This window comes from Sinohyriopsis cumingii, chromosome 18, assembly GCF_028554795.1.
Source record: "Sinohyriopsis cumingii isolate HCF-2022 chromosome 18, ASM2855479v2, whole genome shotgun sequence".
NCBI classification, from domain to species: domain Eukaryota; kingdom Metazoa; phylum Mollusca; class Bivalvia; order Unionida; family Unionidae; genus Sinohyriopsis; species Sinohyriopsis cumingii.
This window is the reverse complement of record NC_142978.1, coordinates 84669563-84696392: the sequence shown is the minus strand read 5'-3', so window position 1 is coordinate 84696392 and position 26830 is coordinate 84669563. Positions and strand designations below refer to the sequence as shown.

Below are 26830 nucleotides of genomic sequence, written 5' to 3'. Positions count from 1 at the left end.
TCACTAACATGATGATATGACATAATATCATGAGCGATTTAATTACATGTTTTTCACTGGGGCATCAATAACTATCATTCACCCGCCAACACCTTCAAGTAGCATTGTTTTGTCTGAGAGTATAACAGCGATTGCTCTGTAACCACCAGGAATAACTCATGCTACATGAGCTCAGAAATGTATATCAACGACAGATTGAATGAGTAACACGAAATGTTCCAATGAAAAGTAACAGATTGGATACAGCATTGTAAAATCATGCTGGGATGGATATCTGCAAATCAGAATCAACATTCTGATCACGCCCCATAAATGTCATCAACCGATAAGCAAGTGCTACATGATTGTGATAAAAACTCAACAATATTTCTTCGGATGGTTCCAGATGCCCTTTCATCCTTAAAGAAACTTCACTAACTCCAGCATGTCAAATACCATTGGATTTCGTGTTTGTGTGTTTTCTCGTGCATTTTCCTGAAATGTGATAAATATATGTCACTGTGCAGAAACACCCTGCTGTGATGCTATCTGCCATGTAAATAAACCAGCAACTTCACTTGAAATACTGTCTGTTGTCATTTTCCACAATGACAATATTGATGTACCACCTTGACTCATAAAAGAGAGTAGATGTTCTTCTTCAGATATTGTTGGAGTCATTACTGGCATCCACAATGAAAGTTTTGTTGGTCTTACTATGCAAGCACCAACTGCATCAGGTCACCAGATCACATCAGTGTCGTTCTCTTTTCTAACAAGTATAACTGTATGCTTGGCTCCGAAAACAACCTTTCTGACATGTCTACTAAATCCAAATATGTGTGATAGTGGAATCACACATGAAAATTCTTCCTCATCATTTAACATTGATCTACGTGCCGCAAATCCTAAGTTGAATTCTTGATTAACATCATGAACCACTAGCCACACATCAGCATTGTTGGCATTGTTTCTTGGTCGTCTTATATCGTACTGTCTGCTTTCTGGATGATCAGTTGTATCCTTTGCAAACATCATTGACGTACCAGCTGATCTTGAATAATCACTGCTGTATCTTGCAAGGCCAAGTATTGTCCTGGCAATATATACATTTTCCAGGCATGATTCAATGGGTCTTCCAATAATCATGTATACAGCACTTTTAAATAACACCATAATACCATCGTTAACAAAACCAGGTCGATCACCAATTCTGATTCCAGTACCATCTGCTTGTAAAAGCATACCTTCTCCTTCATTGAATGCCTCAGCGGGTAAGAAATATATACTTGTATCATGAACCTGCAGTTTGATTCATCTACACTGATTTGGCTCTCGTGCATCATAAGAATAATATTGATAATCGCGCACAGATTCATCCTTGAGAACTGGTGCATCTATGTCAAATGCTGGATCAGATACATGTTTGAACATTTTATTATAGTTGCTATCATCTAACACGAAGACCACTCCTGCTATTAAACTTGCAGTTATATTTTTTTCTTTATCTGATAGTGGTACACCAGCAAACTCTGCTTGTATTTGATTTGCAGCTTGATATATTATTTTACTAAAATCTGAAGGCATAACTTTGTGCTGGGTAATTTTACTGGCTGTGGTTTTCATCATATTAATCGTGCTAGTCTATCCTTGATTGCTGAGAATGCTTTGCTGGCAACATCATCAACACCTTTATCATGAACATCAATAGCTTTCATTGATAATTATTTTGCAATCAGTATTACTTTTAAGGCTATCCTTCTAAACAGACCCTGAACAACAAAACCTAGTCCATCACTGTAGATCGCTTTGTATGTTGGTAATCGTGAATTTATCACTCTGACCATGATCGGTCCACATTGAGCATTATGTATAATCATCTTATTTTAGTCATTGTATTTAACTGCATACCCTTAATCACTGTCATAATCATCAACAATTTCATCGACCGATAAACATTAATGTCTATGATACCACCTGCAAATAATCGTTCATAAATATCAGCAGCTTCATTAATGATTTCTGGGGAATTAATTATTACCAGCTTGACTTCTGCCAATCAGAATTTCTAGTCTATCAACATCTGCAAGGATGTTATTGGGACATGGAGTAATAATACAACTTCCTCAAGAAACAAGACCACTTCCAGTTGCTCCTCCTTCCTCTCTTGTTGTTTAATCTGCTTTTTTCTTCCATGCTCTTGAGGCTCATTTCCTTTCTGCTTTTGCTTTTTCAAGTTGCTACTTCATTTTTTTTCTTTTTAGTCTCCTTTCTTGCTTTACTCATTCAATATGCTCATATACTGTATTGTTGAAGAGGTCAAAACTATTAATATAATGCTCAGATCTGATCTGCGAAGTATCAGTAGCAATGCCATATAAATCCCTGACCCAATCAGCAGCTTTTAGAGTATTAACATATTCGTGTTTCATATACATACTGCGATCACAATATCCATATGCAGCAATATTAATTACTTGGTTTGGGTCTTTGATAGCGGCATTACCTTACGGCGTAAATTTATCCATAGTGTTAATTCTGACTCTTGGCAGAGGTTGTGGTTGAACTTCAGGTTGTGGTTGATAAGGTTGCTGGGGTGGTGGCTGAGCTGCTTGAAGACAGCCAACATAATCAACAGGCAATGTCTCAAGAGCTTTTTGAGCTGCCTCAGTTGCTGTAACAATTTTTTTTTTGTTGGTTCAACAATTGGTTTAAATAACTGTTCTGTACCTTATGCAAATTCCACCTGAGACTCCTGAACATGGATATATTTCTTAATTGCCTCTAGTCACTCCCGAGCTAATCTAGCTGTGCGAGATTCCATTATTGATATAATAATGATTTAATTACTCACACACTACAGCAGCAGAGAGGGTATGACCAGAAATGAGTGTCTGACAGGTAACAACCATCTCTCTCCCTCTCTTCATGTTGTGACTTGAATTTATAGTTGTTACTTAGTTTCTTAATATCTGCACAAATATGTTATGTGTAACTAAGATGATCTTGGACTATAATGGGTCTTGAATATCAATGCATTTGATTCAGACAGACTCTTGGACTATAATGGGTCTTGAATATCAATGCATCTGATTCAGACAGACTCTTGGACAATAATGGGTCTTGAATATCAATGCATCTGATTCAGACAGACTCTTGGACTATAATGGGTCTTGAATATTAATGCATCTGATTCAGACAGACTCTTGGACTATAATGGGTCTTGAATATCAATGTATTTGATTCAGACAGACTCTTGGACTATAATGGGTCTTGAATATCAATGCATTTGATTCAGACAGACTCTTGGACTATAATGGGTCTTGAATATCAATGCATCTGATTCAGACAGACTCTTGGACTATAATGGGTCTTGAATATCAATGCATCTGATTCAGACAGACATGTTTGTGATGAGAACAATGTTTTAGCAGGACATCTTTATGAAGAATACCATGTTTTACTAAGACAATCTGATCATACATTTGTTCTGAAAACAGTGGCTGCACATAAAACTTCCCCATCCAATACACAATATTGTTTGTATTGTTTTTGGTGAAAAACTGCTTATATGTGTACTGCAAAAATATGAGAGATTTAAATGTCTTCAGCAGTCATGAACAGTTTTACATGGTTATCTGCAATGAGAGGTTCCCCCCAGTGAGGACACACAGACTCAAGTCACAGAAACTGCTATATAATTTTAAACTAAATATCACAGTAACTGTTGATTACATGGAGTAAAATTTTCAGATATTACACAAATCATGATACTGAATAATAGACAGGAATTTGATATTTAAGTTGATGCACATATGCCTTCATTTGCAACAGTAAGCTATTTCAGTCCATATGACACATACAATACTGCTTCCAAATATCGAGCAAATATTGTTTTATTTTCAGCGACTTATCGGCTCATTTGCTAACGTCACACTAACTTGAGAAATTTTGAAACAATTACCCTTTTTACAAGGGACATTATATATATATATATATATATATATATATATATATATATATATATATATATATATATATATATGATACTCAAGGGTTGAAAAACTGTTGGGAATAGAAGAAAAATACCGTTAAGTAGGTTAATCAATTCATTTAATATAATAAGCTCTTAAAGAGCTATAAATAATTAAAGCTGATGACACTTGTAATAATGTCAGTAATGATGATCACCATACAAGCTAATAGTAAGTTACCAAATGACTTAATGCAATTGATATTACTGTTTTTGCTATAAACTAAACAGTTTTTGTAAATAGGATAATTAGACTTACTTAAAAAGTGGTATATCTTTACTGAAACAAGTTTTTTCTTGTTTAACTTGCACTTTGTTAAGCTTAACACATCATTTCTATCAAAACTGCCTTACCCCAAATTGCTTACATACAGCTATGTGTTTGCCAAGGCTATAAACTTTATCTCTGATTGTACTGGCATCAATTGCTTTTCACACATCTTTTTATTTTTTAATGGCTTTAGACAGGTATCACTGGTTAAACTTCTTGAGCTATCTGAACTGATAGTGTACAAGATTTTGACTTCAAAAGTTGCAAATCCAAATTATTTCCTGTTAATTGCAAACCTTAAGATTACTTCATGGGTCATCACAAATAGTGTTAGTATGTTTCAATTAATGAATCAGTAGGAGCCAAATTAAGTTTTCAACCAAATCTATTTATTTATTTATTTATTTATTTATTTATTTATTTTGAATACTTAAGACAACAAAAGCATTATTTCTAAATTTTGTCAATAGACCAAGAGACCTGCAGCATATATAAAACATGTCATACTCTCTAATAATAATTTTCTACATCTGCAGATAGCACAGTTTAAGTTTCATTTGTATTATCTTAATATAAGATGCCGCGTTATTCAAAATGTAAGTGAATCATGCGACCAGAGCACAGTCTACACAAGCCCTGGAAGCAGACAATGGGACAATGACTAGGGGATTCTTATTATAAATATTCTGAGTGATTTTGTGTAGTGGGTAATGAATGGAAAAGAAAAATGAAAAAAAGTTAAAGTAGTAATTTTTCTTAACAACCTGCTATGGTGCTTACTGTGAATTTCGGCATGATGCTAACTCAGGATTCTGGAGTTTATACATGTGGTCTGATGCGATGAAGGCAACTATAATTTCAATTAAAAAAGCTTGTAAAAGTATTGACTCTAACCTTAATGTTCTCCAGTTTAGTTTGAGAAACTCCAGTTCCGGAGCTATGGGGGTCAATGACTTAGTTTCAATATTCACCTGAATGTCAAGACTAACTGCAAACAAGAAAGACCCTGATCTGCTATCACATAATATGCAGGCAAATCAAGGTCTCTGTTGTCTGTTCTCCTGACTGCTCTGAACAAGCTGCATGGACTCAGATCTGATGGTACATTATGTGATGGCAGTTTACAGTTTGACTTATATACAAGAATACATGCAGATATCTGAACTTGTCATAATGCAGTTTTTGCTATGCACTTGGTGGCAACAATGTTCCATACTGCCATGAGCAATATTCAGATCTGCACAATATTAAGCCCAATATATGTTGTTTAGTGTACTGATTACTCCTAACAAACTACACAGACCTAGATCTGCTGTCACATTATGCGACAACAGATCTGGGTTTGTACAGTTTGCAGTTGGACTCGACTTATAAGTGATTATAGACAGTATGCAACATTGCCATCACAAACTTTATGTGATCCTAAAATGGCAAACTTTGTGCCTTTATGGTATTCAAACAACATTTAGGGCATGAAATGATATATGTTTTCTCAGTAAAAATAATCAAGTTCATTCAAAACCACCCAACCACAAGATACAGTGGTGTACTTCGAGCATGGCATTCTTAATGAACTTGACATGACATTATGGTACATATTCCATATGTTAGAAATACTGTTTATACAAAGTAATCACTATTCTTTTAACAGTATTCATAACTATGAGCTAGGATGCAAGAAAATAAATGGTTCTTGTTCAAGTATCACTTCAATTGAAAATGACACATCCATGATACTAAGCTAAGTATCAGTAAAAGTACCAATAATTAACCATCTTTAAACGTCTTTTGTAATCAAAGTCTTTCACAGAATATTCCAACTAGAGTCATAAAGAATGAGTTAGTCATGGCTTGGATTGCTTGACTACATCTGAGTGTATAGTGTATCCAACCTGGCTCAGTGAACTAGGATCAGTGTTTTTCTACCATATATACTTGCGTATAAGCCGAAAAATTTAGGAAATATTAAATGCCTGGAAGAAAAGGGGGGCGGGGCATATAATGTCTCCTTCACCTTCACGTTTTCATTTCCAGACAATGCAAAAGCTTGATCATGCAGGATGTTTACACGGACATAGGTGGGTTAAAGCATCTGAGGTACATCCAGTAAATTTAGCCTGGTTCCCTGACCAACTCCACAATGTCAAAAACTCAGATCTGAACCAGACCCGGACAAGCCAATATGGCTGTATTTTTGTATCTTCTGCAACTGTTCTGTGAGTCAATAGTTCAAAGGTCATTTCAGCAAACCTTACAGTAGAATTACATGGATTAGCAGGGCAGAACTTCATCTTGTACTGATTAGGGAACAGAGCATATTATCAAGGATCTGCTGACCTAACAAGTAACCTATTTAAAACCAGTCCTCAGAGAGAAACAAACTAGTGACCCCAGTGTATGAACATAAGTGCACCTATATGAAAATTCACTGTAAAATAATGGAAAATTGCCAAATTGTTATCATACTGAAATACTGCATAACATCATGTTTTTAGTGAATGAATATAACCATCATCATGGGTACCAAAATAATATGGCTACCTCATACCTATGTCTCCGTTAACAGGGTCTGGAGATTTCTTGGCACTTCTGTTGGAAGGCGTTCTCTGAATTTTAGCATTTAGAGCTGCCCTCATAGGAAGAGGGGATGGTTGCTTTGCATCTGAAATATGAAATATTAAAGAAAATGTTAGAAAAATATGTTTGAAAGAACCACACAAACAGTGATATCAATATTCCTGTTGTAACAGTTAGTGCTGGAAGTTAAAATGGCTATTATGTACATGATCACAAGTCAAAATATATTGTCAAATTTATGAAAGTATCAGAATATATACTGTACAACACACAGGCTAAAATAAGCATGTGTGGCAAAGTGACACACCTCCACAACATCAATCAAACTGAGTCAGTAAGCACCTGTCAGCAAACAGCACTAACTCCCAGTACGGCCGACCAGTATTCAATACCGGATTGTCTAGAACTTTGGTAGGATATTTATCTAATTGTATACAATAACTGATAACAGCATTTTCCAGTAACATTCATGAGTAGAAAACTGGAACAATAATAAGGTCGATACTGGAATAGTTTTCATGCCCAGCATTGCCAACAATATCAATATACCGTATATACTTGCTTATAAGTTGAGTCAAACTGCAAACAACAAATATCCTGATTTACCATAGCAATGATGTACTTGCAGACTAGGGTATATGTTGTTAAGTGTACTGATTACTCCTAACAAACTACACAGACCTAGATCTGCTGTCACATTATGCAACAACAGATCTGGGTTTGTGCAGTTTGCAGTTGGACACGACTTATAAGTGAGTATATACAGCATGCAACATTGCCATCACAAACTTTATGTGATCCTAAAATGGCAAACTTTGTGCCTTTATGGTATTCAAACAACATTTAGGGCATGAAATGATTTATGTTTTCTCAGTAAAAATAATCATGTTCATTCAAAACCACCCAACCACAAGATATAGAGGTGTACTTCGAGCATGGCATTCTTAATGAACTTGACATAATACTATTAAGGTACATCTTCCATATGTTAGAAATACTGTTTATACAAAGTAATCACTATTCTTTTAGCAGTATTCATAACTATGAGCTAGGATGCAAGAAAATAAATAGTTCTTGTTCAAGTATCACTTCCATTGAATATGACACATCCATGATACTAAGCTAAGTATCAGTAAAAGTACCAATAATTAACCATCTTTAAATGTCTTTTGTAATCAAAGTCTTTCACAGAATATTCCTACTAGAGTCACAAAGAATGAGTTAGTCATGGCTTGGATTGCTTGACTACATCTGAGTGTATAGTGTATCCAACCTGGCAGAGTGAACTAGGATCAATGTTTTTCTACCGTATATAGTCGCGTAAAAGCCAAATTATTTAGGAAAAATTAAAGGCCTGAAAGAAGGGGGGGTTGGCTTATCCGCGGGCCAATGTCTAAACTTTACAGTTTTTAGGTCTTTTGTTGACTACTGTAATGGCTGTAAATCTTGGGACACGAAACAGTAATTTTTTTCTTGTCCTAAGACATAGGCATGTAAAAAAAAAAATTTTGGTAACCCGACATTTATTAAACTGTTATAAAGTGCTATGACTGATTTTGTTATTTTTTTGCAAGTGCATATTTTCTGATTTCTCCAAGAAGAAATTAAAGGTAAATACAGACTTCATAATTCACAGACTGGTTTAGTTTACATGGGAGACCAGGCTGAACTATAATATACAGTACTTATGCAGTGCAAAGTGTGCATAGCATCGCTTAAATCCTTATTTATTCCTAATCATATTAGATGCAGATTTTGTTTTATTGTTTCGACCAAATTGCATTCTTCCTAATAGAATTTCAGCTAGTCCTTAATAGCTGTTTCATTTATGCTGAATCACGTACTCATGAGTTTACTCATTTTCAATGATATAAGCGATCCTACAAATTGAGGTAGTATTTTAAAAAAGGTATGCATGTGTAATTGAACGAGGCACACAACCAGCATAATTTACATGTTCAGGAGGAGTGGTAATAGTAAAGGCTAAAATCCTCATATAGATCAACTAAGATTAACATCAATCAATTTTAGTTTTGTGTTCTGACTGAACAGACATAACTTTCCACACAATGGAAAGCTTGATGTTTCGGTGTCTCCTATGTTGATAGTCGGCGAATTTGTCTTTCATTTTGTGACAGTTAATCATTAAAACCCTGAAACTGGCTTGTGTAAGAGGGAATTTTGACCAGCAACTATACCAATACATTGATGTGTAATTGCCTTTTATGCCATAATATTAGCACGATTACCGTTAATTTTTTAAAACGGTGTGTAAGCCATACCTATGAACTTTTCAAAAGCCAAGTAGGGAGACAGAATAATAAAAAAAGAGATTGCGACCTAAAATCTGGAGGTTTTTCGTGGCATTTTTAAAGCCTTGTTTTCACTAAATATTAATCAATCTTCCTGGTCCAAAATGAGTGAAATTTGCAAAAAAGACTTGCTGTTTCTCCCTGTGATGAGCCATATTTTCCCCCAGGTCGTGCCCTAGTTTCATATTCTGGTCAGCTGTGGGCAAACTGCACAATAGCTAAAGATTAGTCTAAAATAAACAAGCAAGAAAGCTAACATGACCAATTAAAAGTTAATCCTTATCAATGCAACTATGTTGTAAAAACTACTGGTCCTCCATCGTAATTCAAAGAAATCATGTTCTACACTATTGTGTGTTATGCAAGCACCAGCAATTGATTGGCAAATAAAGGATTCCCAATTTTGCTTAACTAAAAGTATCAAAACTGCCAGCATCATGGTACCTCTTACATGTGGCAACAATTTTCCCCTCGTTGTATTTCCGACCTTATTCCCTTATTATCAACTCGTAAAGCATTTAGCATTGTTTATTATAAAACATGTATTATGAACTAGTTTTTTGATGACACATTTGCTGCGTGGTATGTATTTTCATTCCTTCTTTTAATTTAACCATGGTAATTAACATTGGTATATACGGTATAAAAATAGCAGGTGTTCACACGTGTAATTTTCTTTCGTGGGAATGGTGTTATAGCATATGGAGTTGGGGGCCCCAAGTGGCCGAGTGGTCTAAAGCACTCTCCAGTATGGATCACTGCCATCTCACCTCTGTCTGTGTGGGTTCGAGTCTATGATTTGGCAAATGTGGATATGTGAGAAAGCTTGCCAGTAGCTTCTCGTGGGTCGGTGATTCTTCCCTGGGTTTTCCCAAGTTCTTCCTCCACCATTAATACTGGCCGCCATGCATAGCCTATCATGTGCTGAAAACTGGCATTAAACCCCCACAACAACAATAACAAATGCATATGGAGTTACAGCATTCATAGTGATCACTCTTGAGATTGAAATTAATTGTGGACGATTTTTTTGTTCTAGTTTATTTTTTATTTTTGTACTGTTGTAGAATTTAAAAAATCATTAATTTATGTGAATACTGTCTGAACATAACATTCTATTTAGCGAAGAAGTGAATTCTTTCTAGTAAAGTAATTATTTTGTCACAACAATAATTCACAGGTGATACAACAGAACATGTAGGACTTTTCTTGATTAGAAGAAATGGAAATCGAAGATATAATGTAATAATTGGGAGTTCATAGCAAAGATCTTAAGATATGAAATCGGGAGGTAGGCATGGAGCAACCCAAAAAATCGGGAGGTTTTCCCCCCCTCCTGGCATGAAAGTTGAAAGGTGCGGTGTAAGGTCGCTTACATTAAAGCAAACTACAACTCAGCTTTTGCAGTATCAGCATAATTTTCGAAGCATTATTTCTGAAACTTCATTATTGTATCTTGGAAATATCATTAAAGTTTAGCGCAATGGTGCCCATGATTCGACTCCATGGGATGTGCTTAATTCAGCACGCAAATAAAACCTACAATGTACATGCATTAGTGCCATTATATAAATACATACAGTAGCCTAATTACAAGCGTTGAATCGAACTGTATTGTCATTCATTGTGTTGTCATACTGGGATTACATTTTAATGAGTTAGGTATTTACAATTTCAAAGCAAAGTAAAAACGTAATTACCAGTGCGCTGACATAAAATGTCCAATGCAATAATGCATAAACAAAAAATAATCGAGTCAGAAGGGAGAGGTAGTGTTACAGCAACTCACAACTGCTAAATTCTTGTCATCGTACAATCAGATTATACACAAATATAAATTATGCAAAAACAATAAGAAAACAGAAAATGAAATAAATTACTAAAGGATACATGTAATTTTTATTAAATATAAGTTTGCCTAAATAAACGGCTTTAGAACTTACCTCACGCATCTTGGGATGTCTCAAAGTTGTGGGTGGGCTTATATGTGGGTCATGTGCTTTTTAGTGTTTATACCGGTTCAGATTGGGGGGATGGGCTTATATGCGAACGGGCCTATATGCGAGTATATACGGTAATATTTTAGGGGATAATATGCTCATAGCTGGTTGTGCAACACTGGGTAATGAGATTGACTCAACACAATTACTGCCTCCATCTGAATTCGGACAGGTGATTCCGGCAAGTCAAGGGATGTACACTTGTATGCTGTCACTTGTTTGTTTCCAACTATAGCATTAATTACAATGATATACACCAACATCTGCATAAGCAGTCATATATATATATATATATATATATATATATATATAAACACTGTGGCAAGATTAGAGAATGTAAAACTTATCAAACATCAAGCATTACGAGCTGAACATGAGCTCTTTCTCATACTTTCTCTTGAGTGGGTGAGTACTTCGCAAACATAAGATTGTCCCAGCTACAAAAGCTAGTCCTGGGCATTAGTTAAGTGGATTTTTCCTGCATTAGTTCATCATAATCATTTAAATTATAGATGTTTTCGCCCATACAGGCATGTATGTCTGGTTAATGTCCATAAGCAGGGACTATTTAATTGATCCCGAGGGAAGGAATTAGAGCCTCATCCCCCCCCCATTTATGTGCATAAAAGGCACTATTTAATTGAGCCGTCAGGTCTTGGGTCAAGATGACTGGCTTCATAGACCCTAGCAACCTGAATGTAAGGCTATACTCGTGAGGGGATAGACCCAGCACACACTAGAGTTAACGGTAGCAATTCAGTCTGCATTAGCTGCGTTAGGTGTCAATTGGTCGCCACTATGACGTCACATCGGGACACCTAGGTTTTTATTCCCATTTTCATTAAGAGAGGAAAAAGTGCCTCTCCCTTCATGTATTTAATATGTGCTATGCACTTTTATTAATTTAATGTCAGGGGGTGGCGAGGAGGAAGGTTCGGTCAGGGAGGAGCCTGCTCACTAGTAGAATTGTCTGTCATTGCTAGTTTAGAAAAGCATGAATAACAGTCTCCAGGTGGTCTATTCACGCCAATAGTCCTACAACCTAAGACACATCACCCAATATTTTTGTTCGGGGGAAGGGTCTTACTGCCTAACTAACGGCGCTGTGTAGCGTGTTTTGATGTCCACTAACAGTGTAACGAAAGTCAAATTTTCAGGAATATCACACACAACTGGCATCACCCCATCACCCCCCAGAATACAAATATCGGGTGATGTGTCTTACATTGTAGGACTTTACCACTCGGCCACTCGGGACCCGTCTAATAATGTTTCATAGTTTTAAACTACTAAAATGAAACAATCACCATTGTGTTTATTTTAAACATAGCTTTTCAGTGGTGAATAATATCTGTCATCTTTATTAATGTAATAAAATTCGCTTGTCATGTTAACCTAGGATATGGTCGTGATTTTAAATCAAGTGCAACATAACGTCTCCGCCCCCCGTGTTGCCTTTTTTCCCATAGAATACGTGATCCTTTTAAACAGTATCATAAACTACCTGATTTCTTTCGAAATAACGGCATTGTTCACATTTCTCTTCTTTTTAATCAATGCAAACTACACCGTCATCTCTTTTACTTCGTCTGACTTTTTGGTTCCTGGAGTTGAAACTTTCGACAGGAAGATGAAAACTACATACATATGGTGTCTGACAGGTATTGTCGTCATACAAAATTATATCCGGGCAGTTTTACAATCAGCATGAATACGTGTGAATTTATTAAACACCCTAGTATAGTTTGCAGGCGGCTAATACGTTTTCCTCTGTGTGTGTGTGTGTGTGTGTGTGTGTGTGTTAATCACTCCCAAATCCTCTGACATGTGGCTTATATGGTTCCAATGCATTTAGGCTAATTTTGAGACCAATGTGTGCATTCTGTACATAAGTGTACAGTCTTCCCCATCTCCTTGTCCTCGCGTATTTAAATTTGCATGCGTCCTTTTTGTATCTTGTAGGGTTGTACAAGGGATGTGTGTCCAAAAACCTCTCTAAGATACTTACACACACACACACACACACACACACACAAACGTACAGTCGCTAGAAGATTGATCATCGTTTTATTCTTGCGCACGTTTATTGGACACTTTTAATAAATAGACGCATCGACTTTTGCTTTGGTGCCCATTCGAGGAAAGTCGGGGCTCTTTTGAAATTTTGGAACACCCTCCCCCCCCCCCCCCAATACTTGACTTGATCCAACCCTGTATAGGCCTACCAATATTCTTGTATATTGAATGCAACATGTAATGTCTGAGTAGAATCAAAGATATTGGGAGCTTGGATCTCTGCTAGGAGAGGATGGAACAATAAAAATAATCAATGTTCGATGTCCATCATTTCAATGTATGTATTCTCCTCTCTCTCTCGTTGATTTTATTTTTCTTTATGCAATATGTTTACTTTTATTGTTCATAGATAGGATGGCACAATAAATTCGAGCAGTTTTTTTTCTTCTACCTTTTATGTGACCTGTGCGACACACACACACACACACACACACACACACAGTGACCCGACGACATAGCCGACTATTATAGACAAGAAACCTGCCATCAGTCCGTAGCTTATTCCAACTTTGCTGTACTACCTCGTTATAATTTTACATATAAACTTACAGAATTTTAAATTTAAGATGATTTATGTATAAAGTAGCATTTAATTCTTGCAACAAACGCCTTTCTATGAGATTTATTTTAAATTGGAAAATAAAATTATGATAAATATTCTCCTTGCACATGGTCACCTGGAAAATTTGACCATCGTTTGTGGGACTATGCTAAATGAGACTATTGCAATGATTCAACACAGTGGGAGTAGTAAATGGGGGCACCCTAGCGACAATGGGAATTAGCATTACAAGACCCCTTGGGCAACTCTAGCGACAATGGAAAATTAACATGGAGAAAAATCGTGGGTCAGATTAGCGTCAAGGGAAATTAACATGGAGAAAAATCGTGGGTCACTCTAGCGACAAGGGGAATTTAACATGGAACTATAGTGTGGGTCTGTCTAGCGACAAGGGGAAATTAACATGGGAATAGAGTTTGGGTTTGTGTAGGGACAAGGGGAATTGAATATGGGATTTTTTTTTTAAATTTAAATTTAAATTTAAATTTAAAAAAGGGGTAGGCAATGGAAAGGCTATCTCTTTTCGAGAAATATGGCTGGCCCTGAAAAGGGCCTTTGGGTTTTCTTCTTCTTCTGCTTCTAATTTCTTCTTTTTCTCCACCAAATTCTTATTTTATCTCCAACACTCTTTCTCTTCTTCTCTTTCTTTTTCTCCTGCTCTTCTTTCTTCTTCTTCTCTTCCTCCTCTTCTTTCTTCCTCTTCTCATTTTGTTCTTCTTTTTCAATCTTGTCGTTCCATTTGCTTATTCTTATTCTTTCCTCTTCATCCTCCTTCTCCTCCTTTATCTCTTTCATGACACCACTAATCTTGTCCTTTACCTTTTTTAAGTTATTAATTTCCATCTTTACACGATGGGGACTATAGGAATAATGGTCTTCAACCAGTCTTATTAACATCTGCTCCATCATTCCTAAGTTGTCTAAAACGTCTTGTAATGTTTGTATTTTGTCCATTTGGTTAGAAGCCATCTTCTTTTTTTATTCTTTGCAGAATGGTTTGAACGACGAATACTATGGGTTCTTACACTTAAAGCGCGTACGTGAAGGAAAACATCCCCCTAAAACGTAAAATTGATCTTACCTAGATCATGACCAAACAACGCGCGAACGTGAAGGAAAACATCCCCCTACTTTTTCATTTCATATAATAAAACCCAAACTATACTTTCTCATTTCATATAATAAAAACCCAAACTATACTCTCCACATACGCTAAGAAACAATAAACAAAATCCATAATCTACTATCCACACAATCTTACGTGAGCGCTTACAAAACCCAAACTATACTCTTCACATACGCTAAGAACAATAAACAAATCCATAATAGTAGTTAAGTGGGCCACCATAGGGACAATGGGACTTAGCATTAAAAACACCCCTGGGCAACTCTAGGGACAATGGAAATTTAACCTGGAGAAAAACGCTGGGCCACTTTAGGGACAATGGGAATTTAACATAGAGTTTGGGTCTGTCTAGGGACAAGGGAAATTAACATGGGAATAGAGTTTGGGTTTGTCTAGGGACAAGGGGAATTGAATATGGGATTTATTTTTATTTTTTTTTAAAAAGTTTTTTTAAATTTAAATTTAAATTTAGAAAAGGGGTAGGCAATGGAAAGGCTATCTCTTTTCGAGAAATATGGCTGGCCCTGAAAAGGGCCTTTGGGTTTATGTTAATGTATTCATTAACATAAATGGTACCGCATTGGTCTTCTTCTTGTCCTTAGGCTACGTCTCACTGTTGGTCCGTAAATAAGCACTCTTTTCAGGCATCCTTGTCTTTCAACGTAGATCCTACGTATCCACAGGCTGGTGTTTGTCCTGTGGACAACGGCCCACTTGGATCGGACATACATGGGTATGTCCGTCCGGAACATCATGGAAGACACAAGCGTAGAAGATTGCACATCGGTCCACATCTTGAAGCGACGAGAATAGGTGAATCAATGCACTGAACTGCGCTTATTTATAGGTAGAGGCAGGATTGAAACGGATTGAGTTCATTCACCAATCCAAACACGCGTTACAAAATTCAGTCAGCCCGCATCCAATCCGAAGAGAGTAGTCTGTGACGTCAGTTGGTCTATATAGATTCGCTAGCGCTTGTGTGCAGTCAATCTATGCGACAGTGATTCTACATGACGGAAACTCAGAAAACGATCCATTGGGGTGCACCAGCAGGGGAGACTGCCCAAGGGAACCCGGACTTACTTTCAGAAGAGGTACATTGGGATTTTGTGGATTTTCTTACCTCGCAAGAATTTGTTCCGGAACCTTCGTTACCTTCTTCATTACCGCAAGTGGAGAATTTTAGACAGAGACAGAAAGAAGAATTGGAGAAATTTATGCAACGACAAAAGGAAGCGGAACAAGCTTTTCTCCTACAGCAACAGCAACAGCAACAAGAAGAGGTAAGAAAAAAACAACAGCAACAACAGCAAGAAGAAGTAGCAGCAAAGAAACAAGAGGGTGAAAATCAAACGGCTACGGTACTGTTGGACATTTTAGCGGAGTTAAGAAGTCTGAAACAAATGTATCAGACTTCTTTATCACGACCGAAGAGAATACGACCTTCCCGAACTAAACACGCCAACCCTGTGACTAAGCCTGTCGTACCACCCTTAGTGATTTCAACCCAATCATCAGAAGTAGGCCTTGGCCGTGGCAAAGGCTTAAGGCAGTTAAAGTTGATTGGTTAAACTCACTCCTACACCATAAAGAAAAAAGGCCCTTTTCAGGGCCACCCACATTTCTCGAAAAGAAATACAATTTCAATTTGCCAATAACTCAAAAATAAACCCACCCATTTTACCCTTATAGTACGTGTCTGTGTATGAGTGCGTGAGTGTAGCTTCTTATTTTAAAATCAAAACTCAAAGACACTTACCTTATATCATTCATGTATTCTTTTATCCATTTTTTTACAATCCAATTCACAATTCACCACAGAACACTTTAAAAAGTTCGTACACTTCTTCTTTTTCATTATTTAGTCTCTCTGTTTTTTGAATTTCTTCACCGTTTTTTCCTCATTTTCTTCCCTTCTTCTTTTCTTCTCCTGTTTCTTTGCCTCTTTTAAATAGAATTGTCTTCTTTCTTCCTCTTCTTCCTCTGAAGAATCCCTCTCTTCTTCCGAAGAATCCCTCTCTTCTTTTGAAGAATCCTTCTTTTCTTCTGACTCCTCTTGTTTCTTTTTTGGGCAATCTGGAGACCAATGTCCTTTTTCTTTACAATAATAACAGGTATCTTGACTTTTGTCTTTTTTAGCCCCTGTTTTTGTTCTTTTTTGACGGTCTGGACACTCTGAAGACCAATGCCCTTTCTTCTGACAGATATAGCAAGTATCTTGACTTTTATCTCGAAAGGAAGGAGAGTAGTCCGTCGGCTGGTCTGAAGAGAATTTTCTAATGACCCCTCGCAAAGCTCTGACGAAACGTTCCATCTGGGTAGTCTCTTCCATCGTTGTGCTCAGCTTGAGAGTGAAATGAATAGTGAAAGGACAAGACACACACCCTTTTTATATACGCTGGTTTGCCAAGACTATAAATTAGTCTATGGTGTTTAAACTTGAGTCATTTGACGTTTTGCACTCAAGATGAAACGATCCCATTCATTCGAGAAGAAAGAAGAAGAAGAAAGCAAGAGGCAGAAACGTGATCTATCGCCTCGTACCAGGGCTGAAATCTTGGCACAGATTCATGCCAGTGATTTTGAAGAGGACATGAGTGAACCAGAATTTGAAACCTCTAAACCAAGTTCGTCACCCTTAGTCAACCCTGAAAAATACTATTCCATTCGAGAGACGGAAAAGCGCTCCTCTAGAAAATTTAGAACCACGGCTTACACCTACACGGTGAAGTTTAAAGATTTCAAGGCCGACGTACCCTTGGAGAAAGCAGAAGGGTTCATCACCGAGATGTGGGATTCTTTGCTCACCGCACTCAAGCGACAATGTCAAGCCAAAGAAGACGATCGCTTGACACTATCCATAGATCACGACGGTTTGAAATCCCCTGTTTGGATCGAGTTTAGCAGACCTGCAGAACTAACCCCTTCCAAAATCATGGACAAGATTCAACACGTACAACAATCTAATGACCAGTTTGACATCACCGATGGTAAAGCCACACTGAAAATGGCCCACGTCTCTCTTCCTCAAGGGACAGGACGCAAAAAGATGTCATTGGTGAACGAGCTTCGCAGCATTAAGCGTAGTCTTGTCCAAATTCACAATCCTCATGACCAGATGTGTTTAGCCCGTGCCATCGTGGTGGGACGAACCTATGCCAACAAGAACGACACGACAGAATGGAAAAGAACCTGGGAGAACATTCGAAAATCGAACCGAACCAAACAACGAAACGAAGCAGAACTCCTGTTGAAACAAGCTGGCCTGTCCAAAGACACACCCTGTGGCATTCCTGAGATGCAAAAATTGCAAGATGCCCTAGCTCCACGCTACACCTTGAAAGTGCACCCTCAAGAAATGCGCGGGTCTCTGTTGTTTCGAGGCCAAGACTTTAAGGACGGAAAATACATTCATGTTTATCATCACGATGGCCATTTCGATACCATTACCAGTATTACCGAATTCCTGGGATACAGATATTACTGTGAGAAATGTGACTATGGTTATAATAATCGAGAGCAACACAAGTCTTGTGGATGGAAATGCCCAGGATGTTTGGCCTCTCCACCCTGTCTGAGCGAAGAACCAGTGCCTTGTTCGACTTGTCTGCGCACGTTTGTCAGCCCTACCTGTTACCAACAACATTTGAAAACACGAGGTTCACAGAAGAAATGTGCTTGTCAACTCCTGAGATTGTGCCCTACGTGTAGACAAGGCATACGTACCAACAATGCCAAGGCACACGTATGTCGAGGAAAGAAAAAATGTCACATTTGTCACCACATCGTGGACTTGGAACACGAATGTTACGTGCAAAAATACCAACCCCCACCAGAGGAAGAGGACGGTCACAAGAAGAAAGGCAATTTCATCTTTTTCGATCTCGAATGCATGCAAGAGACCGGCATTCACATCCCTAATTTCTGCGTGGCTCATCGAGCGTGCGAGAAGTGCATTCAAGAACCTATCTTCAGTCATTGCTCTCACTGCAGCAAGATTCCTGGAGGACGTGAAAAAATCTTTCGGGGACCAAACACGTTAGCCGATTTTGCCCAATGGGTCTTAGACCCCATCGACAAGACGTGGAGCCAAGAGGACATCGAACGTTACGGAGATTGTCATCGTCATGCCACGGTGATGGCTCACAATTTCTCCGGATACGATGGACAGTTTCTTTTGAGGTACTATACGGAACATGGCACCGAACGTCCTAAAGTGATTTTGAACGGAGCCAAAATCATTTTCATGCAAGTGGGACAAGTACAGTTTAAAGATTCGATGAGTTACTTGGCCATGCCTTTGAGCCGAATGCCTAAAACGTTTGGAATGACAGAAATGGCTAAAGGGTACTTTCCACACTTTTTCAATACGGAAGCCAATCAACATGCTGTTCTACCCCATTTGCCTGAGGCTCACTATTACGACCCCGACAACATGCTTACCGAACAACGAGAAGCTTTCTACGCTTGGTACCAAGCTCACGCCTCGGACCCTTTCGACTTTCAGGAAGAAATGTTAAAGTATTGTCGTTCCGACGTGGACATTTTACGGCGTTGCTGTGGAAAATTTCGAGAACTGTTCATGGAACACGGAGGGGTCGATCCTTTGAAAGAAGCTTGCACCATTGCCAAAGCGTGTTCCTTAGTGTACCGCCAACGATTCATGCCTGAAAACACCGTGGCTGTCATCAGTCCTCAAACGACCCACTATGTCAAGCGTCAATACTCGGTCAAAGCCCTACGTTGGTTACATTACTTGTGCGACAAGGAAGACAAATGGATTCAGCATGCCCGCAACGGAGGAGGCGAAAAGACCATCGGAACGTATTCGGTAGATGGCTGGGACTTAGAAAACCCCAAGATCGTGTACGAGTTTAACGGTTGCTTATTTCACGGATGTCCCGTCTGTTACCCTGACCGTGACACTAAAAATCAGTTTTTGCAACGAACCATGGAAGACTTGTACCAGGACACTTGTCAGCGACGCCTAAAGTTAGAACAGCAAGGATACCAAGTGGTGGAAATGTGGGAACACGAGTACGATCACCGTTTGAAAACCGATCCCGAGTTTAAACGCCTCGTGGAAAGTTACCAGTTCATGGACCCGCTGAACCCGAGGGATAGTTTGTACGGAGGAAGGACCAATGCCACCTGTTTGCTGTACCAAGCCGACGAAGAGAAAGGAGAAGAAATCAAATACTTGGACGTGTGTTCGCTGTATCCCTACGTGTGCAAATATTGTCGCTTTCCTGTAGGGCACCCGCAATTGTTGACGGAACACATCGACCTGAAAAACATTCGACAATACGAAGGCTTGATCAAGTGTAAAGTTTTGCCTCCCACGAACCTATACCATCCCGTCTTACCTCACCATTGTCAAGGCAAACTGATGTTTCCATCGTGCCGTACTTGTGCCGAAACGTGCAACCAGGACCAACCTTGCCATCACAGCCAGGAAGAACGTGCCTTGACGGGAACCTGGGTCAGCGTGGAATTGTTCAAAGCTCTGGACATGGGATACCAACTGTTAGAAGTGTACGAAATTTGCCACTTTCCCAAGACACAACAGTACCACAAGGGTGACCCTACTCAGAAAGGCATTTTCGCCGACTACGTGGATGCCTTTTTGAAACTGAAACAAGAAGCCAGCGGCTATCCTGCCTGGTGTCACACTCCCGAAGACCAAATACAATTCAAAGAGAAATACTACGAACAAGAAGGCATCTCTTTAGACCACATCGAAAAAACCGAAGGCAGGCGATCGTTTGCCAAAGTGATGTTAAATTGCTTGTGGGGTAAAATGGCACAACGACCGTGTTTACCCAAGACGGAATATTTGACAGAACCTTCCCGCTACTTCCAGATGATTCACGACAAAACCAAATACATGAAACACGTGGACGTCGTTCGAGAGAATTTGATCTTGGTCAATTACGAAGAAGATCTGGACTTTGTACAAGACGACCCTTTTGGAAATGTCATCATTGCGGCTTACGTGACAGCTCATGCTCGCTTAAAATTGTACGAAGCTTTAGAACTGTTAGAAGAACGCGTCCTGTACTTTGACACGGACAGTTGCATTTACATCCATCACCCGATTCAACAGCACCCTGACATCGAAGGAGACCGTTTAGGAGCCTGGACAGACGAGCATCCCGACGACAAGATTCTAAGTTTCGTCAGTGGTGGTCCCAAAAATTACGGCTACGAATACCGTGACAAACAAGGAGAAGTGCACACGACGTGCAAAGTGAAAGGACTGACTCTGAATCATCGTACCAGTCGAGTGGGCAACTTTGGGGTATTGAAAGAAGCCTTGCAATCGGGAGAGGATTTAAACTTTAAAGTGACCACCTATCAACCGAACAAGATTGTACGTTTACCCACTCACCACATCGTCAGTCGACCCTTGGAAAAAGTCTATCAAATTGTATACCAGAAGCGAGTGCGACTTCCCAATCACTTCACCTTACCGTACGGTCACGTTGGTATTGGTCTGTATATGAAAAGGAACCCTAGGCAAGATCGATAGTTCATTGTTCATTGAAGTAACTTACCATGTCGTTGACGAAGAAGAAACCAGATTGGTTAGGAGTCAAATGTTGGACATCACCGAGACCAGGGTTTTGAGGCTTGGACACAAGAGGTGGCCCAGTATGCACGAGAGTTATTCAAGGAAAAAAGTTACTTTTCAACCTGTGTTAGTGACGGTGCCAGAAGAACCCGTCACCCAGGACAGGACTGTCGTGGACAGGCCTGAAAGACCCTTTCGGGAGGACACTTGTGTGACCTTACCCCTACTATAGAACTGGTTAGAACTTTACCCAAAACATGTTGTACAGACACTTGTGTTTATTCCACGTTCATGGTTATCATGTGCCTTTTATTCTTGTACTTAAGCCTTTGGCTTCTATGCATTTTTGTCTTTCGTATTCATGTTTGAAACATTCAATAAACGTGTTCTGAAAAAGTATATAAACTCTTGTCTTGTTTGTTTTTTTTCGTGTCACAAGTGACATTTCTCACACCATGGCTACCTCTGCTGTCTCTGCTCCCTCTTCCTCTACTGTCAAAGTCACTTAGATCGTGCCAGTTGGGAGGCTTTGTATCTTCGCCATCCCTTTAACATGCTCATTGCTGGACCTAGCGGTTCAGGCAAAACCGAATTCGTCAAACGTTTGATCGAACATAAACATCATTTGATCGATCGACCCCCTCAACGAATCGTGTGGTGTTACAAAGAGTGGCAATCGGCGTACAGCCTCTTGCGAGAAAGTCAAGGCGATTCCATCGTGTTTGTGGAAGGCATTCCTAAAGAAGACGACGGCATCGTCTCTGACTCCCGTCTAACCCATTTGGTCATTTTCGACGACATGTTAGGAGAAGACGAAGAAGAAATTAAACTGTGGTTCACGCGCAAAGGGCATCACCGTAATGCCAGTGTCGTTTACATCACCCAAAATTTGTTTCAACAAAGTAAAGCCCATCGCACCATCAGTCTCAATGCGCATTACGTGGTCTTGTTAAAAGCCCTCGAGATAAATCGCAAGTGCAAGTCTTAGCCAAACAGTTAGGAACGCCTTGGCTGACTCAGGCGTACGACGATGCCACTCAAACTCCACACGCCTATTTACTCGTCGATTTGAAACCTACGACTCCCGAGGATTTGCGATTTCGTACCCACTTGTTTCACCACTGGTGCCAAGACGGAGGGCCTGTCCTGTACACGTCTCCGTCCTCGACTTCATTTCACTCCCCATAAAAAAATCTATAAAAACCTCAGACCCTTTTTCGTCTGTCTCACTCTCAGTGCGAACATGACGTCCCTTCAGTCGCATCTTCCCGTCAAATTGATTCTGCCTTGTATGGCATCAGTCGAGAAAAAGATCCACAAACACGAGCTCGTGTCTTAGAAGCTAGTCTCAAAGAAGTCTTACGATGGTTCACGGTGACGGCACGTCAATTACTCCAAGGAATCATTCAGATTCCTCATCAAACCAAACGCTTTTTTGATCGAAACAAAGTCGCTTTGGTCCAACTGGCCGATCCCCGCATCGACACTCAAACCAAAAAACAAATCATTTTGAAACCTGGAGGGAGCGGTACTCTAGGAGGGGTCATCATTCGCTCACTCTTAAGATGGGATCCTAATGCCCCCAAAGTTATACCCAAGACAAAAGTCCAACGAAGCCCCAAGAAGAAAAAGACCAGGTCCCCAAGGAGAACTTCTCCAGTGGCAGGACCCTCCTCTGACCAGACACCACCACCACCCCGGAAAAAGAAAAGAAGCCCCCAGAAAAAGAAAAGTCCACAGAAAACTAGTCGCAAGAGAGGCACTTCGGCCAGGACGCAACCTTACACTCGCAAACCACGACCTGCCACGGCGGTGACTGCGTCTCCGGCAGCTTCACGTTTGTCCACTTCTCCGTTAATGACACCCAGAACTGAAGAGTACTTGGAGACGTTGATCACGCCAAGAACTTCTCCGTTGATGACCCCCAAAAGAACTTCCCCAGTGGCAGGACCTTCCAATTTAGTGGCAGTGGCTGCTGCTCACAAAGTACCTTCTCCCAAAATCAAAGTTCAAGAAAGATCGGGCATGTTACAAAGTTTGCTGGATTTGTCCAAGCAAGAACTGACTCGATTTAGTCCGTTACGTACTCCTGCACGACGTGTCATGCCTGTCCTCAAACTAATACGACGTAAAGACAATCAGTGGCGACGCGTTCCAGTATAAAAAAGGCCTGTGACCAAGTCGGGTATCAGTGTTTTTTTGGTGCTCCTGAAGACTCAAAGATGTCACCCTCCAGAAAACCCCAAGGAAAGAAAAGGAAAGGACTGCCACCACGTTTAGCCAAACATGGGGACATGTTATCTGTCCTGTCCAAAGCTTCTCCACCCCTACGAAAAAAACTCATTCAAACAGCCTCCAAAGAGGTCATCGATACCGTGTGCGAATGTGTTTGTGTGTTGGTGCTTGTAAGAGCTCAGGTATGTTTGTGGGAATAGTAGATTATGGGTTTCTTTATTGTTTCTTAGCGTAGGTGAAGAGTATAGTTAGGGTTCTGTAAGCGCTCACGTACGATTGTGTGGATAGTAGATTATGGATTAGTTTATTGTTCTTAGCGTATGTGTTTGTGTGTTTGTGTTTGTGTGTTTGTGTTTGTGTTTGTACCCGCTCACGTACGATTGTGTGAATAGTAGATTATGGATTTGTTTATTGTTCTTAGCGTATGTGAAGAGTATAGTTTGGGTTTTGTAAGCGCTCACGTAAGATTGTGTGGATAGTAGATTATGGATTAGTTTATTGTTCTTAGCGTATGTGTTTGTGTGTTTGTGTTTGTGTTTGTACCCGCTCACGTACGATTGTGTGAATAGTAGATTATGAGTAGTTAAGTGGGCCACCATACGGACAATGGGACTTAGCATTAAAAACACCCCTGGGCAACTCTAGGGACAATGGAAATTTAACATGGAGAAAAACGCTGGGCCACTTTAGGGACAATGGGAATTTAACATAGAGTTTGGGTCTGTCTAGGGACAAGGGAAATTAACATGGGAATAGAGTTTGGGTTTGTCTAGGGACAAGGGGAATTGAATATGGGATTTTTTTTTTTGCTAAAAAGTTTTTTTAAATTTAAATTTAAATTTAAATTTAGAAAAGGGGTAGGCAATGGAAAGGCTATCTCTTTTCGAGAAATATGGCTGGCCCTGAAAAGGGCCTTTGGGTTTATGTTAATATTAATATTAACATAGATGGCATCTGTCACATCTTCTTCTTCTTCTTCTTAAACTCCTTCTAACTGCCGGTCCATACACAAGTACCCTCTTGAGACATCCTTGTCTTTCTATGTAAACTCTCCTCATCCATTGACTAGTATCTGTCCTATCAACAACAGTCCACTTGGACCTGACATACATGAGCATGTCCGTCCTAAACATCATGGAAGACACAAGGGTGGATGACTCAATGAGCGGGTACAAACACAAACACACAAACACAAACACACAAACACAAATACACAAACACATACGCTAAGAAACAATAAATAAATCCATAATCTACTATCCACACAATCGTACGTGAGCGGGTACAAACACAAACACACAAACACAAACACACAAACACAAACACACAAACACAAATACACAAACACATACGCTAAGAAACAATAAACAAATCCATAATCTACTATCCACACAATCGTACGTGAGCGGGTACAAACACAAACACACAAACACAAACACACAAACACAAACACACAAACACAAATACACAAACACATACGCTAAGAAACAATAAACAAATCCATAATCTACTATCCACACAATCGTACGTGAGCGGGTACAAACACAAACACACAAACACAAACACACAAACACATACGCGAAGAAACAATAAACAAATCCATAATCTACTATCCACACAATCGTACGTGAGCGGGTACAAACACAAACACACAAACACAAACACACAAACACAAACACACAAACACAAATACACAAACACATACGCTAAGAAACGATAAACAAATCCATAATCTACTATCCACACAATTGTACGTGAGCGGGTACAAACACAAACACACAAACACAAACACACAAACACAAATACACAAACACATACGCTAAGAAACAATAAACAAATCCATAATCTACTATCCACACAATCGTACGTGAGCGTGTACAAACACAAACACACAAACACAAACACACAAACACATACGCTAAGAAACAATAAACAAATCCATAATCTACTATCCACACAATCGTACGTGAGTGCGTACAAACACAAACACACAAACACAAACACACAAACACAAACACACAAACACAAATACAAAAACACATACGCTAAGAAACGATAAACAAATCCATAATCTACTATCCACACAATTGTACGTGAGCGGGTACAAACACAAACACACAAACACAAACACACAAACACATACGCTAAGAAACAATAAACAAATCCATAATCTACTATCCACACAATCGTACGTGAGCGTGTACAAACACAAACACACAAACACAAACACACAAACACATACGCTAAGAAACAATAAACAAATCCATAATCTACTATCCACACAATCGTACGTGAGTGCGTACAAACACAAACACACAAACACAAACACACAAACACAAATACAAAAACACATACGCTAAGAAACGATAAACAAATCCATAATCTACTATCCACACAATTGTACGTGAGCGGGTACAAACACAAACACACAAACACAAACACACAAACACATACGCTAAGAAACAATAAACAAATCCATAATCTACTATCCACACAATCGTACGTGAGCGTGTACAAACACAAACACACAAACACAAACACACAAACACATACGCTAAGAAACAATAAACAAATCCATAATCTACTATCCACACAATCGTACGTGAGCGTGTACAAACACAAACACACAAACACATACGCTAAGAAACAATAAACAAATCCATAATCTACTATCCACACAATCGTACGTGAGCGTGTACAAACACAAACACACAAACACAAACACACAAACACATACGCTAAGAAACAATAAACAAATCCATAATCTACTATCCACACAATCGTACGTGAGTGCGTACAAACACAAACACACAAACACAAACACACAAACACAAACACACAAACACAAATACACAAACACATACGCTAAGAAACGATAAACAAATCCATAATCTACTATCCACACAATTGTACGTGAGCGGGTACAGACACAAACACACAAACACAAACACACAAACACGAATACACAAACACATACGCTAAGAAACAATAAACAAATCCATAATCTACTATCCACACAATCGTACGTGAGCGTGTACAAACACAAACACACAAACACATACGCTAAGAAACAATAAACAAA

General features: G+C 39.1%; 1 protein-coding gene across 1 annotated transcript in view; it reads right to left on the bottom strand.

Moving 5' to 3' along the window:
* LOC149777195 (A-kinase anchor protein 10, mitochondrial-like) overlaps positions 1 to 12808 on the bottom strand; it is an 85330-nt gene extending 72522 nt beyond the window's left edge. The window contains exons 1-2 of the mRNA XM_089941897.1: positions 12677 to 12808; positions 6832 to 6945 (exon numbers count right to left, since the gene is read on the bottom strand). Of these exons, the coding sequence (XP_089798023.1) occupies positions 6832 to 6945; positions 12677 to 12701 (139 nt within the window). The 5' untranslated portion in view covers positions 12702 to 12808. The remainder of the gene's footprint in view (positions 1 to 6831; positions 6946 to 12676) is intronic.
* Between the last annotated feature and the right edge of the window lie 14022 nt (positions 12809 to 26830).